Consider the following 13676-nt stretch of genomic DNA (forward strand, 5'->3'; position numbering starts at 1 on the left):
TCGGCGGCCAAGGATCCCTAAACCGTTCCCAATCCAGGTTATGCACGAGGGCTCCCACGCTCACACCCCCTTATCGCCTTCGCACTCTCTCCACCACCCCCAGAAACAACACAGAGCCACCCTTGATTATCGGATGCAAAACGGCAACTATAGCACCCTAAACGCCCAATCAGTCGCCGTCGCGCACTGGCTGCGCCTTGTTTTCCTTGTCGTTGGCTGGCCAGGAACTAGGGGTCAGTAGAGGGAGGGTACGTAATAGTCAGGTAGGGCAAGTATACCGCCCCCAGGTACGTGTACGTAGTACATAGTACAAACTTTGACGATGGATCCCGGAGATGCCGTACATCCGTGGTGGGATGTTCATGACACGGGACGTGCGGCTGACAACAGGAACAATTGGTGCGGAGGGGCGGACAGAGACGCCAGGTGAAAGTCACCCGGCCACCACTCCCTGATCACGGCCACACCAACATGGTACCGGTAACAACGCACGCAGGGACGACGGGCACCTCCGGGGAGAGTTCGAACGAGGCTTGCTAGTGACGTCAAATTAGGAGTAGGCATCCCAAAGTTCGAGACGGTCGCTTAGGAGACTGTGGGACCATTTGGTTCCAGAACGTCATCGGTCTGATCGGGACTCGCTTTCTGTGCAGTGGCTGGCTATGGGGCTGACGAAATATCCTCGGGTTACGCTGCGTAACGTATTTCCCCTCTTGGGAGACGAGAGTGCTAAAAACTAGGTACCTACTTCAATTTGGGGATTAGAGTTTGCACTTAGTGCCGTGTTATTACCCCGTCGATGGCAAGGGAGGACAAAGCATGGTCATCAATTAGCCGAGCCGAACCCGGACTTTCCCAGGATCCCTCCGACCAGAGGCCTCCCGTGGCTGTCCTCAACCACCCCCAAGCCTCCCGAGCATGTCGTAAGTAACAAAGAACAACAAACCGCCTCGAGGAACCTTAGTCGTGGCATTCCCGAAACAAAACTGTTATTGTGTTGACTGAGAAGCTCTACCCTCTCGCACACACCTCTCTGCCGTTCATCTGCCTTCGAGAGCCACAGCAGCTCGTTCAAGCAAAGCATTAAAGTCCTTGATCTGTTTCAGTGTTCCCCCTGCACCGCTCTGCGAACAGGCTTGGTCTGTCATTCTGGATATCAAAATCTCGAGGTTGGCCAGCTCTGCCGTCTTCTTCTCGGCCGGGTCAAGCTCAGGTGCTGCACGACCGCGCTCCACGGCCAGGTCGATATCATGCATCTGCGAAGACAAGCTCAATTGGTTCTGTGGGTACATGTTAGAGCTATAAGGCTGACTGACTTAGAGTGCGGCCGAGGGGACGTACCAATGCTTCCTCCGTCACCTTTTCGTGCTTGGCTCTGACGGCATCCTTCCGAAGTGCCACCTGATCCCGCTCGGCTCGGATACGCATGATTTCTTCCCGAAGAGCGATCCTTTCCTTCTGGACGCTACGTACTCGCTTGCGCAAGCTGTGAAGTGCGTCGAGGAGGATAGTCTAGACTGGGGTCAGCAATGGCAACCTGGACTCAGATACCTGATACGCACATGCTGGAGAAGGCGGTTTTTCAGCTCCTCCCGGTAGGCCTCTAGGGCTCGGAACTGCACTTGGTATTCCCTCTTGGCGGATTTATCCTGGGCGTTTCGCCCACCCTCTTTGAGGGTATCGAGACTCGTCTCAATCATCTCGTCACACACCTGAGTCAGAACATCGACCGTGTTGACTCCGCTACGTCCAGCAAATGGGATGTCCTGGTTGAGCACATCCGCGTCGTCCTCGTCGCCTTCCGCGACTTGCACTCTTTTTGTAAATCGCTGGACGGGGATAGTAACCGACTCTGCAGCTCCATCCGCTCCTGGCTTCTTCTTGCGCTTTGGGGCCGCCTTCGGTGAAGTGTCCTTGGCTTTGGAAGTTCCCTTTGGTCTTCCTTTCTTCTGTTTCGCTGGGCTCTTTTGTGTCTGTTTTTTCCGTCTCTTGGGCAATGGCTCATCGTGGTCTTCGTCGGCTATAGTCGAGTCTGGTTCAGGTTCAGGGGAAGGTGGTTTGGGGCTTCTGCGTGGTCGTTTCCGCCCCAGTCTTTGGGCCACCTCGTTCGTATTCACTTCTTCTGCCAAGCTTTCGTCGTGATCTCGCTCTACTTCGCGTACTTCTTCTACAATTGTTTCTGGTTCCGGCTCCACCTCTGATGGGGATACTGGCTCAGAGACGGGCGCTGTCGGCTCTTCCATTTCCCCATCTTGACGGTACGAGAGCTCAGGAGATCCTGTCTTCAATAGAGACCTGACCGTGTGATCCGGCGAAATGCCATCCGGAACATCCTCTGCAGATGCGGCAGAGTTTCGACTCCCGCGGGAGCTGCGCGTGCCAGCTGTATTTCTCCGTACTTTACGCTCTAAAGGGGAGGATATCGGAACGGTCTCGGTTTCGTTATCGCCGGGTGAGAGTGCTTGCTGTAATCTGGCACTCGATACAAGAGCACTGCTGTTCACGACCGTGCGTCGTCGGCCGCTACCCGGCGCATCCAAGGGGCTTTCTTCCACTTCGGTATGTTCCCCCGTACCCCTCCTTGACACGGGCGAGACCGGAGGCGCAGACGCAGCAGGTCTAGGCAGCAGCTGGGACTCGACTGGCTCAGTGTCATTTTGTTCGCCGACGACGACAGTAGGGCTTCTGGCGGTTTGCGCGGCCGCGAACCGCGCGGATTCGGTAGAGGACCCTTCTTGGAGCTCGTAAGGGTCGTCCTTCCCTGAAGGCTGCCGCGAGGTCAGGCTCGTATCGTTCGTCGCTGGTATCGCCGGCCGCGTCGCATCAGTGTCCAGTCTTCGTCTCTTAGCTGACGTGTTCGGCGTCGTTCTGGGTATCGGTCTCTCCGGGCTGTTCTGGGGCTCGATCCCGGTTGCTGTGAGGTCGTCGCCAAAGTCCAATTGGAAAGAAACATCCTCAACCTGGCCATGTCTTTGAATTGTCAGTCGCAATCTTCAGGCAGAGATGATTGGATTGTCCTACCCAGCGCCTCGCATGCGCTGTTGCATGCGTTCCGCCCGGGCTATCAAATGTCAGTATTTGCCTTAGCGGGGTGCTGCACGCGCCAAGACTCACTGGTCATGATCGCGGATTATAGAGACGTGATTAGGGCGACAGTGCCTGAAAGTAATCCGAATATGGCTGGGAGATCATCGAAGCTAGTTTGTCGTCGAGGCCGGGCTGTTGTGGTTCACACACAGAGCTGCCAGCTTGAGCCGATAGAGACAAATGATTAGAGTAGAGGGGCGCGTCTTGATACCCAGCGTAACACGCGCCTCCCCTTTACGCCGTCCATCCCTGCAGCATCCTTGGTATGGTCCGTGCGTCATTAACCACCAGCTCCGGACTACCACGTTTACAAGTCCGCTTCCCAACCTGTATGTTGACACAACAAGAGCTATTGTAGATTGACGGAAACACGCTGCAGCATAACAATATTATTGATTTTGGTGGATTCCAGTCGCCGTTTTCTCTCTTCTTGTTTTTCTTTTTTCAGGATCATGCTATGTCCATGTAGAAAGTGCGACCAAGACATCGTCGCAGTCAGAAATCGTATTCAAAGTTCTCTTAAGCCAGACTTCATATGGTTGCCGAAGGATGCACATTTGCCCTTCCCTTTTCTTTCGGTTTAGGCTCTTGCATATTTATTAGTCGTTTTTTATAACAAAACATCTGTTACAAGAGCGTCTTGGAAACATACATCACTCAGACCGCTCAACCATGTGAATATCCCACTGGTATTCTACGTGTTCTCAACCCGAGGAGGCAAGGCGGTTGGTCGATCATCAGAGCTCACTACACCCCCTTGGACAACTTACATCAAACTTTCGCAGGCCCTCGTCAACATCTCGGTTTAATCTTCTATATTTATTCTGCCTTCATTCGTCCTCTCGCTCCTTCCTCGTTGTGAATCTTTGCAGTCCCTTCCATAGCACCTACTCTCATAGTACACTCAATATCGGGCCTAGGTTAAGACCGCATCGTCTACAACATCACATCCTCAACCACATCGTCCACTTGACTGGATTTTGGCTCTCAACACCATTGAGCCGTCGCAACTCGGACCCACACAAAACACAACCAACCACTATGGCGGAGGTTGAGATAGCAAACGAGACCATCAGAGAGCTTCACCCAGCTTGGGACGCTGCTCTGGTGGTCGCCAACGAGAAGTCGCGCAAGAAATTTCTCGTTTCTTCTCAAGTTCTGAGAATCACTTCCGAATATTTCAACGCCCTTTTCACTCGTGGTTTCCAGGAAGGCATCAAGACCAAAGATGGATCGAAGCCAGACATTCATCTGCACGAAGATAACCCGGATGCAATGGATGTTATTCTTTCCATTCTTCACTACTCTTATAATAGCGAGTGGTATAAAATGAGCGCTGAGCGTTTTGCGGACATTGCTACCCATTGCGATAAGTATTGCTGCACTATGTCGCTCACGCCGTGGATGGAGAGATGGCTTGCCAACTTCAACCGCACTATCGATCTTCGAGATATTGGGCACCTCTTGGTGGCCACTTCCATCATTGGAGAATCACAGGCTTTTGAGAAGATTTCGCGATTAGCTGTGCTACGACTGCCTCTCGACTTTGACTTCAGCTCTTGGCTTGGAGACCAGTCGTCGGTCAATCTTTCGGAAGATGTTAGCAGTAAGTACACCGCAATATGATAGCAAACATGTTTGATTCAATATCTAACTTTTCTCAGACTACATAACTTCGAAGATGAAGGAAGTTACCCAGCGCCTATATTCTCTCTTGCAGAACACAGTGTCAGACTTGGTGGCAAACCAGTCCGACATCGGCTGGATGCACAGTTCCCGCTGCCGCAAGTGCTTTCTCATTTACGAAAAGAGCCGGTCATCAAAGTGCCCAGACTGCCCGTCAGTCGAAGGTGAGCAGCCCGGCGCCAGAGACTACCAAGTCTTTTGCTGCTGGGAAACACGCGTCGCAGAGTGCACGCTTATCTTGACGAAGCATCAGCTCTACCCGAATGAGAAGGCCTGGCGAAAGTGTACGATTGGCGAGATAGTCCGCCGATTCAACATGGTCCGAGAGACACGCACTCACAAATGTGTGTTTGATCAGCAATGTCCTTTGAGGCAGCGATTGAGAGAGCTGGATGAGGCGGCAGTCGATGTTATTGGAAGCATTCAGGGTCAAAAATTAAGTTCTCTCGTCACGGACAAGCCCAGCACTAACTTCGATGATGATGGCAAGGGTGAGGGCCAGGTTGACGCCAGTTAAGACTGGAAGGCTTGGGGCGGCTGCTACACTTAACTATCTCTTCTGAGCCGGATTTAATCGCTCGCCGTTTGGGCCTTGAGCGTTGACTTTGATATTAAAAGGGCAGTTCAGCGGTAAAGCGAATGAGATTCGAACAATTTTCGTTGAAACTTCTTTGAACGAATTGTAGATGAAGATGCCACAAAGCTCACGGTTCTTGCGATTCCGTTCTCCTCTCTGTCTTTCCTAATATTTCTCCTGAAACCCAGCAAGCAACGAGGAGAGAAGAGACAGCCTCCGCATACATTATAGTTGCTCCCTGCTTATCGTTGGTGAGGATTATGAATGGAATATTGTTTGATACCGCAACTTATGCAATCGTACCCTCGTCGTAAAGGGTGCATGTTCGAGACAAATCTGTCTGCCTGACTGCTTCACGCATAAACCAATGGCACCAAGACATATTTCTTTGTTTTTTCTCCTTAGGAAGGCAGGCTGCATTTCCATCACAAAAAGGCAAGAGCGGCGCTTTGTGATAATCTCCGAGGGAAAGAAGTCATCTAAAATTGTACACGCCTGCCTTCTGATCGAGCTGTACATGACACAGATTCCCTGCTTGCCCCCCCGTATGCTTCCCACTGCTGCCTTCATGTTCACTCGACCATATGTATTCTATTTCTTCAATCCATTTCGCCCATTCTTACCGTGTCGTTTCTATCTTCTCAAGTCGGTTTCTTTGCCCCCGTCCACATCATGGCCTCCCACCATGACGCGATCGATTGCAGCTTTGACACTGCTAAAGGAAGCAGTGACGACATCAACCCACCATCTGACAAAAGAACTAACAGTGAGGAGGTCAGTATGATCATGGATACGCATACCACACATGCCGAGCCTATCTACCCCGTTGGCGATCTCTTCGTCATTTTGCTCAGTCATGAAAAGTCATTCATAGCTGGCTTTCAGTTGTCTTCAAAAGTCTGCAGTGTGGCCTCGAAGACTATTGCCACATTGATCGATACCACCTGCGGCACCCAGGACGGACGCAAGGTGGCCAGACTCTACGACTGTGTAGACCTTGAGGTGGATGCCTTTCGATGCATCTTTTCCGTCTTGCACTACACAAACACCTACACCTATCGGCATCTTACAGCCGAGGACCTCTTGCAAGTCGCCAAAGTCAACGCAATCTTGGATTGTGGCAAGGCTCTCGCGCCGTGGATATGTCTGTGGTGTGACTCGATACGCCAGGAAATAGCCGGCCACGACCAACCGAAGACGGAGGAGCTGGGCATGCTGTTAAGCTCGGCAATCACCTTCAAGGCGGAAGAGGAGGTTGCCAAGTTGGTAGCATTTGCTCCCCATCACCTCCCCATGAATTTCCTCGAAATATGGGCGAGAAGCCAAGATCTCAGGGATTTACACAAGAGCAAATCTCTCAGTAAGATGCCAACCCTACCCCCAAAACCTTTGGTTTTTCTTTCCCTATACCTTCTTCTCAGATACCATATACGTGGCATCGAAAAATAGAAGCTTGCACAGGCTGATGAGTCATGACTATAGATGGATTGCACATGAACGTGGCGAAGTTGTTCTCTTGTACCTCCGAGCTTATCCACTCCATCGATGGCGTTTTGAGTAGCCGAAGCCAAGTGTACACCACCGGCCGCAAGCTCTGTCCAAGTTGCGGCCGACGGCATCCCAGCACTGCCAAAAAGTGTCACCCATGCCACGAGATTATCCTTTGGTCCGAACTCTGCACCAAGCAGCATCGCATTGGCGATTATCTCAGGATTCTTACTGACAAAAGGCTGTGGCCCCTTAACGTACTTTCCAAGGATGACACATCGATATCGCAGATTGTGCAGCGGGTCACTAGTATGTCACTCAACATCTCGCATACTTGCGGAGGCGGAACGAAGTGTCCCCTGCTTGTCCACATCAACGGCCTATTGCCCAAAGTCAAGCATGCTGTGGGCGGGGCCGTCCCAGGCGTAGAGCAAGGAGAGAAAGGCAAAATTCAAGGGGATCGTGATGGAGACAATGGTGCTGATGCCGCTGGAAGTATCAACACCAATGTTACTAACTGAGACGGCGTGTGATGCGTAATGCTAAAGGATTGTGATGGATATTATGGCGACAGAGGAGCTACTGAATGAGATAAATCACTAGAGTCACGAGGGAATAGAGCATGCCGTCAAAACTGCAACTTTACTGCTGTCTTTTGTTTGCTTGCTTTGCTGAAATCAGAGCCTTGGGTATCCCCTAACGCCAAATACGAACATACACACTTTGGGTTTATCGCGAACTGTGTGCCCCCATTACACACCCTGAGCGTCCGATCAGTTGCTGCATCAACTATGAAGCCCATACATTTCCATATGCCCCCTCAGAGCTCATCGTTGGGAACCCACTCCATCTTGTTGTCGATGAATTTATGGCTGAGGTAGCCGTTAGAGACGTGCAGTTTGGGGTTGCTGTCTATGGGAAACTTACTTGTTGAACTCCTTGTGCGTCAAGGCCTTCTCTCCGTACTCAGAAATGAGCATCTCCTTGTACTTGTACGGGATCTTGGCCTTGACACCCTCAAAGGTGGTCTCCAACAGTGGGTCAAGGTACGTGTTGCGGCCCTCGGCGGTGACGTCGATGAAAAGGCCACTGTCCATGTCGATCCAGCGGGCGTCGGCCTGGTCGGCCTCGCCAACGGCATCCTTAGCCCGGTGGACGTAATTGGGGTTCACCTCGAGCTGGAAGAAGCGGCCGTCTGGGATAGAAGAGTACTTGTAGTAATAGGTCGTCATATTGTAGTAGGAGGCGAGGAATCTGATGCCATTTACTGTGACTTGAACGTCTGCGGTCGAATCCCAAGGGAGAATCTGTGCTGTTAGTGTTTAAACCCGCACGAGGGAGGGAAGCTTTTGAAGCATTGGTCTGGGGGAAGGGGTGAGAAACGAACTTGTTTGTTCCACCACCATCCCAGGAGGGAGCCATGCACGAGCCAGGTCTGGACACCCAGGTCGTCGAGCGTCGCCAGGTAGGTCTGGACCAAGACCTTGAGGGCGTCGCGCTCAGCCGTCTGATTTAGCGGCTTGGAGGCGAAGCGCTCGTCATAGCGTGCAGAGAAGCTGTCGAGGATCGGTCAATACGATAATAATATCCAGTAATCTTCCATGTTGCAGGATATAGAGTTTCAGGCTAGCGGTTCATCCCGTCGGCGTTCCTCGTCTCAAAACCAGACACGGCGATGCGAGTGGAAAATTGGATGACATACCTTGCTTCGTGGAAATAGCTTGCCGGCTGGCTCCGCGTGTCTTTGCCTACCGCCGCCGCCGTGTTTTCGGAAGTGGATGAAGCCAGAGACCTGTCTTGGACCGGGGCAGCCTGAGCTAATGTGATGCCGGCGACGATTCCCGGGAGGAGGCGTCCGATATGCATCTTTGGCTTGTTGATTTTGGGCTCGCGAGGAATTGGCGCTTGTTATTCGATTCCCAGAGTGACCGCCTCGGGTTCAAAAACGGCGAGGGCGGCACGATTGCTTAGTCGTCTGTTGGACCTGGTTATCTGTATTGCCGTTTGGCTGGGCAAAACGTCATCGAAGGCGCAGTGCAGGGCAAGAGCACGTTCGATCCTCCCACCTCAGTTCCTGCAGCAACAAATCCAGAAAGGCGTAGTGAGTTGAGCTGACAGTGATGCCAAAGTTTCTCGCGCAATGAACCAAGTCAGGTACTGAAGGAGGTTTCTTGAGGATACTGCACTCTGGTATGTATACTAAAGCAGAGCCAAATGAATGAATCAATCGAACCAACAAACAGCCAGCCAGCCAACGGCCCAAAAGGGGACCCGTTTGCTTTTTCTACACATCCCTTATGTGCCAGCCCTTGTACCGCCTTCGACCACCGAAAGACCTGATGCGTACTCCCGGGCGATGCGGGAGGCACCAAAGGCGCCATGCTGGGGTGCAGGGGTGGTGGGCGGTTGTCCGATCCAACAAGACCCGCGATGTACGCCTTCTTGCCCCCCCGTTATCGAACGAGAAGCACGCGTGAGTGATGAACAAAAATAGGCTTCCGGATTCCAGCAGCCAGCTGCGAGCCCCTAGGGGACACTCAACGTGGTAGCGTGACGGCGATTCAGCAGCGAGGCTGAGTAAAACCCCCATCGGCAATGCGGCATTGGGACAGGCAAGCAGCTACCACCAACGGGAGCATACATAGATCGTTCTGTACTGTGGGGATTGGGGGGCCGAGATACCCGGCCGATGAGCGAACGCGTCTGCGAAGTACACCCTTTGCCATTTGGCTACTGGGCCGCGTCATGATGCTTCCACTGGCGCTGCCGTCGGTGCCGACCCGTTGCTCCGCACTAGAGCGATTGAGGCTGGCCCTTGCCAGGAAGGCTTCTTAGTTCCATCAGCCCACATTCCGGGGCCTTTTTGAAATTGGTGCTGCGTGTCCGCTGACGACGTCTGCTGCCGCGCACGGCGAGGGGCTGAATACGGAGGCTTAAAGGCACCTAAACCGGCAATCTCCCCGCTGCGGGTATCTTAAAATGTGAAAGAATATTCCCGAAAAACATACCTACCGGTAGTCCGTTTGGACCAGGGTACTCGCGTGTTTATGTCACTTCGGGACCTTTGCTCGCAAACGCATTGAAGTCAAAGGATGTTCAACCTGCTTACCAGGGTTTACAGCATGCGAGACATTGCATGCTTCTCTGAAATCGAACTGTCCTCCTAATGCCAACAACTTGTGTCAGGGGCCAGGAGCGAACCCTTGCTATTCAGCCACGGCTTCAAACCTCGGTAGCAATAGAGTAAGTCTTTCTTACTTTTGACACGACAATCTTCATTTTTAAACCTGCACAATAGCTCGTAAGTTTTAGAGCCAAACTGTCATACCCCCACTTGAACGCAGAAGAAGAGAAGAAGATGGACCGTCCCCAAAACCCAATTAGCAGCTCATGACTAGGCCCGACCTTGGAGTCGGCTGCTGCCGAAGGTGTAGCGTTGCCAGCAGTTCGCGTGCTGAGCTAGACGAGCCGTCATCAGAACCGACGGCACCGTAAAATAACCTTCAAGGCGAGCTGACCTGGGCTCCTGTTGGATGGCTGGCGTCTTGGCAGGCACACAGCCCAGACACCCCATAGGGAAACCAAGCCAAAGCGGTCACAACGCTCGGCCGGCCACCGACGGGACGGGACTCGGAAGCAAGTGAGACAAAGGGATGGCCTACCTACCTAGGTACGTCCAAGGCCGCTCCATGACCACTCTGCAACACAACATCAACCTGCTAGATCTACTATGCGGGAACAAGATCCCTCTTGCACCCTGAATAATAGGCGTTCCGAGCTGGCGGCACAGCTCCTCATTAAAAAAAAAAAACCCCAAAACAAAATTAAAATATGGCGGCTTCCAACTTTGTCCAAAGCCAATACCCATCCGAGGCCTTTGTTGAGAGCTGCGGCGCCATCGCCTTCGACCTGTCCAAGGGACCCGCAGAGGTCTGCTTGCTGCGCTACTTAGCTACGGACGAATGGCTCCTCGCCAAGGGCAGGCGCAACTGCGACGAGTCGAGACACAAGGCGGCGCTGCGGGATGTCCTCGAAGAGACGGGCTTCCGCTGCAGGCTTCTGCCTGTCGACATGGCCACGCGGGCGCCGGGGCCAGATGACGATACCGACGCAACGGACGCGGCCACCGCGCGTCGAGCGATCACGGAACCGTTCATGCTGACGACGAGGAGCCTGGACGGAGGAGCCGGGGTGAAACTCATCTGGTGGAACGTCGCCGCCGTCAAAAGCGACAACGTGGCAAGGGAGGGCACGAAGGGAGGGGGGACACAGTTCGAGGCCAGGTTCTTTAGCTGCGATGAAGCCGTTGAGAAGCTGACATTCGAGTCTGACCGCGAGGTCCTCAGAAGGGCCATTGATCTGATCAAAAAGGCGACCTTCTAGTCGCAGCAACCTATCCGTACCTGTTTCGAAGCTGCTCGAGGAACTATCGTCCCCTGCCCCGCCTGACACTGCATTTCTCGATTCGGCATAGGCTTCGCAATGCGTGCTGCAGGTTGACAGGCAACGACCGGGGAAATCCACGTCCTCAATGGCGCTACCCCCTCAAATGATGGGTTACATAAGCGACCCAGCCATCCCCTGAACCAATCAATGGCCTTAGTCGTGGCGCTACATGACTGGGGGTCCGGGCTGTCGTCACCTTCCTTCAGCACAGATAAGTCTCAGGCTCAAGCTGATAAGGCCAGCTGGGCAGCTCCAGCTGAAGGAGTGTGGCAACCTGCGCGGCATATGGCTGGATCGGGAACCTGAACTGACAAGCTTCACCTCCGCATTCCACCTTGAACATCCTCAGTCTCGACTGTTTCTTACGTCGTGCAGCCATCCTGCTCCTTTCCAAGCATCATTGAAGGAAGCCGACACCACCCAGAGCCATCATCCGAACATAACTCCCCTTCCGTGGGCCAGCTCGCCGCCTCGTTTGATGTGAAACGGAGCGGCCGTCACCCCCGTCCGTTGCTGTTTGTTTGCGTGTCGCAACCGCACCTTCCGAGTCCTCCCCCCTCCTCATTACAAACTTTCCGATAGACCGGAATATACTGGACGCTCGACTTCCAATCCAGCACCATGACTGCGTGGAACGTAAGTGCCTCGAGGCCGACAGTCGTCCTCCGAAGCCGCTAGCTGACTCGCTCGTCTAGGTGTTCCGATACATGGGAGACATCTCCCACCTCCTGTCAAAATGCATCCTGATGTACGCGATACACCGCAACAGAAGTGCTGAGGGTACGTTGACGAAACCGTACGAGTGAATCGAATCGATACTGACCGAGTGTGTGTGTGTGCGCGCGCGCAGGCGTCTCTCTCATTACCCAGGGCCTGTACGCCATTGTCTTCTGCACACGCTACCTCGATATATTCACCGCCCAACCACTATGGAACTTCCTCTTCAAGCTCTTCTACATCTCGTCATCGTTCTACATTATCGCAGCGATGCAGTGGATATTCCCTCGCACCAGAGAGCGTGAGATTTCCTGGAAGGTCGGAGCCGGTGTCTTTGCCGGCTCGCTGCTCTTGTCTCCCTTCGTCATGCTCATCTTCGAGAACTGGTGGAGCTTCCAAGTCGTAAGTCATTAGGTTGCGCAGTGATCTAGAGCCAGGCTTTTGCTAACCTTCATCCGTCAGTGGCTTTGGGACTTCTCCCAGATACTCGAGTCCGTCTGCGTCTTGCCCCAGCTCCTCCTGCTCCGGCAGACGACCGTCCCGACCGTCATCGACTCCTTCTACCTCCTAACCCTTGGCTCCTACCGTGCCTTCTACCTCATCGGCTGGGTCTCCCGCGAGCTCGACATCAACGACAAGGCCCCGAACACCGTCTCCGTCATCTTCGGTATCATCCAGACGGCCCTCTACGTCGACTTTGCCTGGGTATACTACACCCGCCAGCGCGTCAAGCTCCGCAACGGCGGCGTCGTTGACGCCGACGACATGCGCCGCGGCTGGTTGCTCAACAGGATCTTCGGCAAGCGTGTCGATGTGCAGTCTGACGACGAGGAGAGTGCACCGGCGCTTGGCGACAACGAGGGCCATGCTCGCCGGGGTGGCCGGCCAAAGTGGGGTGCCCGCGGCATCTCCGTCAGTGCCGATGAGGGCGTCCTGGACACCGAAAGGGACAACCAGCGCCGGGCTGAGGAGCTCGACGGCGTTGTTGACCCCGACGCCAAGATGCAGGACCCCGATGAGCTTGCCCGTGTACTGGACGACGAGGACGACGATGACTCGCGCCACGCGGCCGGGAGCAGCGGCGCGCCCAACGGAATTAATAACGGTTCGGAGTGGCGCACCTAGACTTTGGATCAGGAGACGGCTCCTCCATGAGCAGGCATGTTGCGCTGCTGAAGTCGGTTGAATAGTGGCTCTGAGATAGACGCCGGGACGGACGTGCTCGGGTAGCGACGAACGGCTTAGCTATGAATGGACTGAGAGAACGCACGAATGCACGCATTCGTGCTATGGGTTTTCCCGTTGGGCTTAAATGCCCAGCAAAAAAAACAGTGTGTTGATGTTGAATTAACCATCCAATGGAACCTAGGCATGGGTCTCACAAAAGCTCGAGGGGTCTTTGTACGTTTTCTTTTGAAATCCAATACAGAAGAAATGTGTTTTCAGGGTATGTGTAAATATATATGTGTTATATATAAGATGCTGTGGATTATTGTCTTCTTGACTTCTCGCCAAGTATGTACTCTTACCCCGTCTTTTGCTGCGCACTTGATGGTAGCAGGTCACGCGAGGCCGGTTGGTTGATCCAAGACTGGGGAAGCTTGAAACCTCAAACTAACCAATCCGAAATTGCCCTTTGTAAAGGGCATATCCCGTTTGCCCACCCCCCCCCCCC

General features: G+C 53.5%; 6 protein-coding genes across 6 annotated transcripts; 4 read left to right on the plus strand and 2 right to left on the minus strand.

Moving 5' to 3' along the window:
- Positions 1-1040: 1040 nt before the first annotated feature.
- On the minus strand, positions 1041-3121 carry LY79DRAFT_666755 (AT hook domain-containing protein; the record flags this gene model as incomplete). Its single annotated transcript, XM_060563274.1, has 5 exons — positions 1041-1280; positions 1342-1512; positions 1563-2970; positions 3022-3061; positions 3115-3121. The coding sequence occupies 5 exons, from the start codon at positions 3119-3121 to the stop codon at positions 1041-1043; spliced, it is 1866 nt and encodes a 621-aa protein (XP_060418268.1).
- Positions 3122-3918: 797 nt separating this feature from the next.
- LY79DRAFT_647242 (uncharacterized protein) lies at positions 3919-5572 on the plus strand. The gene is made up of 2 exons (XM_060562486.1): positions 3919-4693; positions 4752-5572. Exons 1-2 carry the CDS (start codon positions 4129-4131, stop codon positions 5288-5290), a joined length of 1104 nt encoding a protein of 367 aa, XP_060418269.1. The 5' UTR covers positions 3919-4128; the 3' UTR covers positions 5291-5572.
- Positions 5573-5871: 299 nt separating this feature from the next.
- LY79DRAFT_541787 (uncharacterized protein) lies at positions 5872-7471 on the plus strand. Its single transcript, XM_060556956.1, has 2 exons — positions 5872-6710; positions 6833-7471. Exons 1-2 carry the CDS (start codon positions 6023-6025, stop codon positions 7357-7359), a joined length of 1215 nt encoding a protein of 404 aa, XP_060418270.1. The 5' UTR covers positions 5872-6022; the 3' UTR covers positions 7360-7471.
- Positions 7472-7658: 187 nt separating this feature from the next.
- Positions 7659-8704, minus strand: LY79DRAFT_507824 (LicD family-domain-containing protein; the record flags this gene model as incomplete). Its single annotated transcript, XM_060553866.1, has 4 exons — positions 7659-7710; positions 7766-8145; positions 8226-8394; positions 8541-8704. The coding sequence occupies 4 exons, from the start codon at positions 8702-8704 to the stop codon at positions 7659-7661; spliced, it is 765 nt and encodes a 254-aa protein (XP_060418271.1).
- A 1836-nt stretch (positions 8705-10540) lies between these two features.
- On the plus strand, positions 10541-11451 carry LY79DRAFT_387069 (NUDIX domain-containing protein). The gene has a single exon (XM_060552909.1). It carries the CDS (start codon positions 10670-10672, stop codon positions 11219-11221), a length of 552 nt encoding a protein of 183 aa, XP_060418272.1. The 5' UTR covers positions 10541-10669; the 3' UTR covers positions 11222-11451.
- A 454-nt stretch (positions 11452-11905) lies between these two features.
- Positions 11906-13126, plus strand: LY79DRAFT_587485 (ER lumen protein retaining receptor; the record flags this gene model as incomplete). Its single annotated transcript, XM_060560777.1, has 4 exons — positions 11906-11920; positions 11980-12064; positions 12135-12403; positions 12464-13126. 4 exons carry the CDS (start codon positions 11906-11908, stop codon positions 13124-13126), a joined length of 1032 nt encoding a protein of 343 aa, XP_060418273.1.
- Positions 13127-13676: the final 550 nt, after the last annotated feature.

The sequence above is a fragment of the Colletotrichum navitas genome, assembly GCF_030913465.1.
Source record: "Colletotrichum navitas strain CBS 125086 chromosome Unknown LY79scaffold_8, whole genome shotgun sequence".
NCBI classification, from domain to species: Eukaryota; Fungi; Ascomycota; class Sordariomycetes; order Glomerellales; family Glomerellaceae; genus Colletotrichum; species Colletotrichum navitas.

Coding starts and splice junctions, on each gene's coding strand:
- LY79DRAFT_647242 (XM_060562486.1), top strand. CDS start 4,129: ATGGCGGAGGTTGAGATAGCAAACGAGACCATCAGAGAGCTTCACCCA. Junction 4,694..4,751: donor TCTTTCGGAAGATGTTAGCA/GTAAGTACACCG, acceptor AACTTTTCTCAG/ACTACATAACTTCGAAGATG.
- LY79DRAFT_541787 (XM_060556956.1), top strand. CDS start 6,023: ATGGCCTCCCACCATGACGCGATCGATTGCAGCTTTGACACTGCTAAA. Junction 6,711..6,832: donor ACACAAGAGCAAATCTCTCA/GTAAGATGCCAA, acceptor TCATGACTATAG/ATGGATTGCACATGAACGTG.
- LY79DRAFT_387069 (XM_060552909.1), top strand. CDS start 10,670: ATGGCGGCTTCCAACTTTGTCCAAAGCCAATACCCATCCGAGGCCTTT.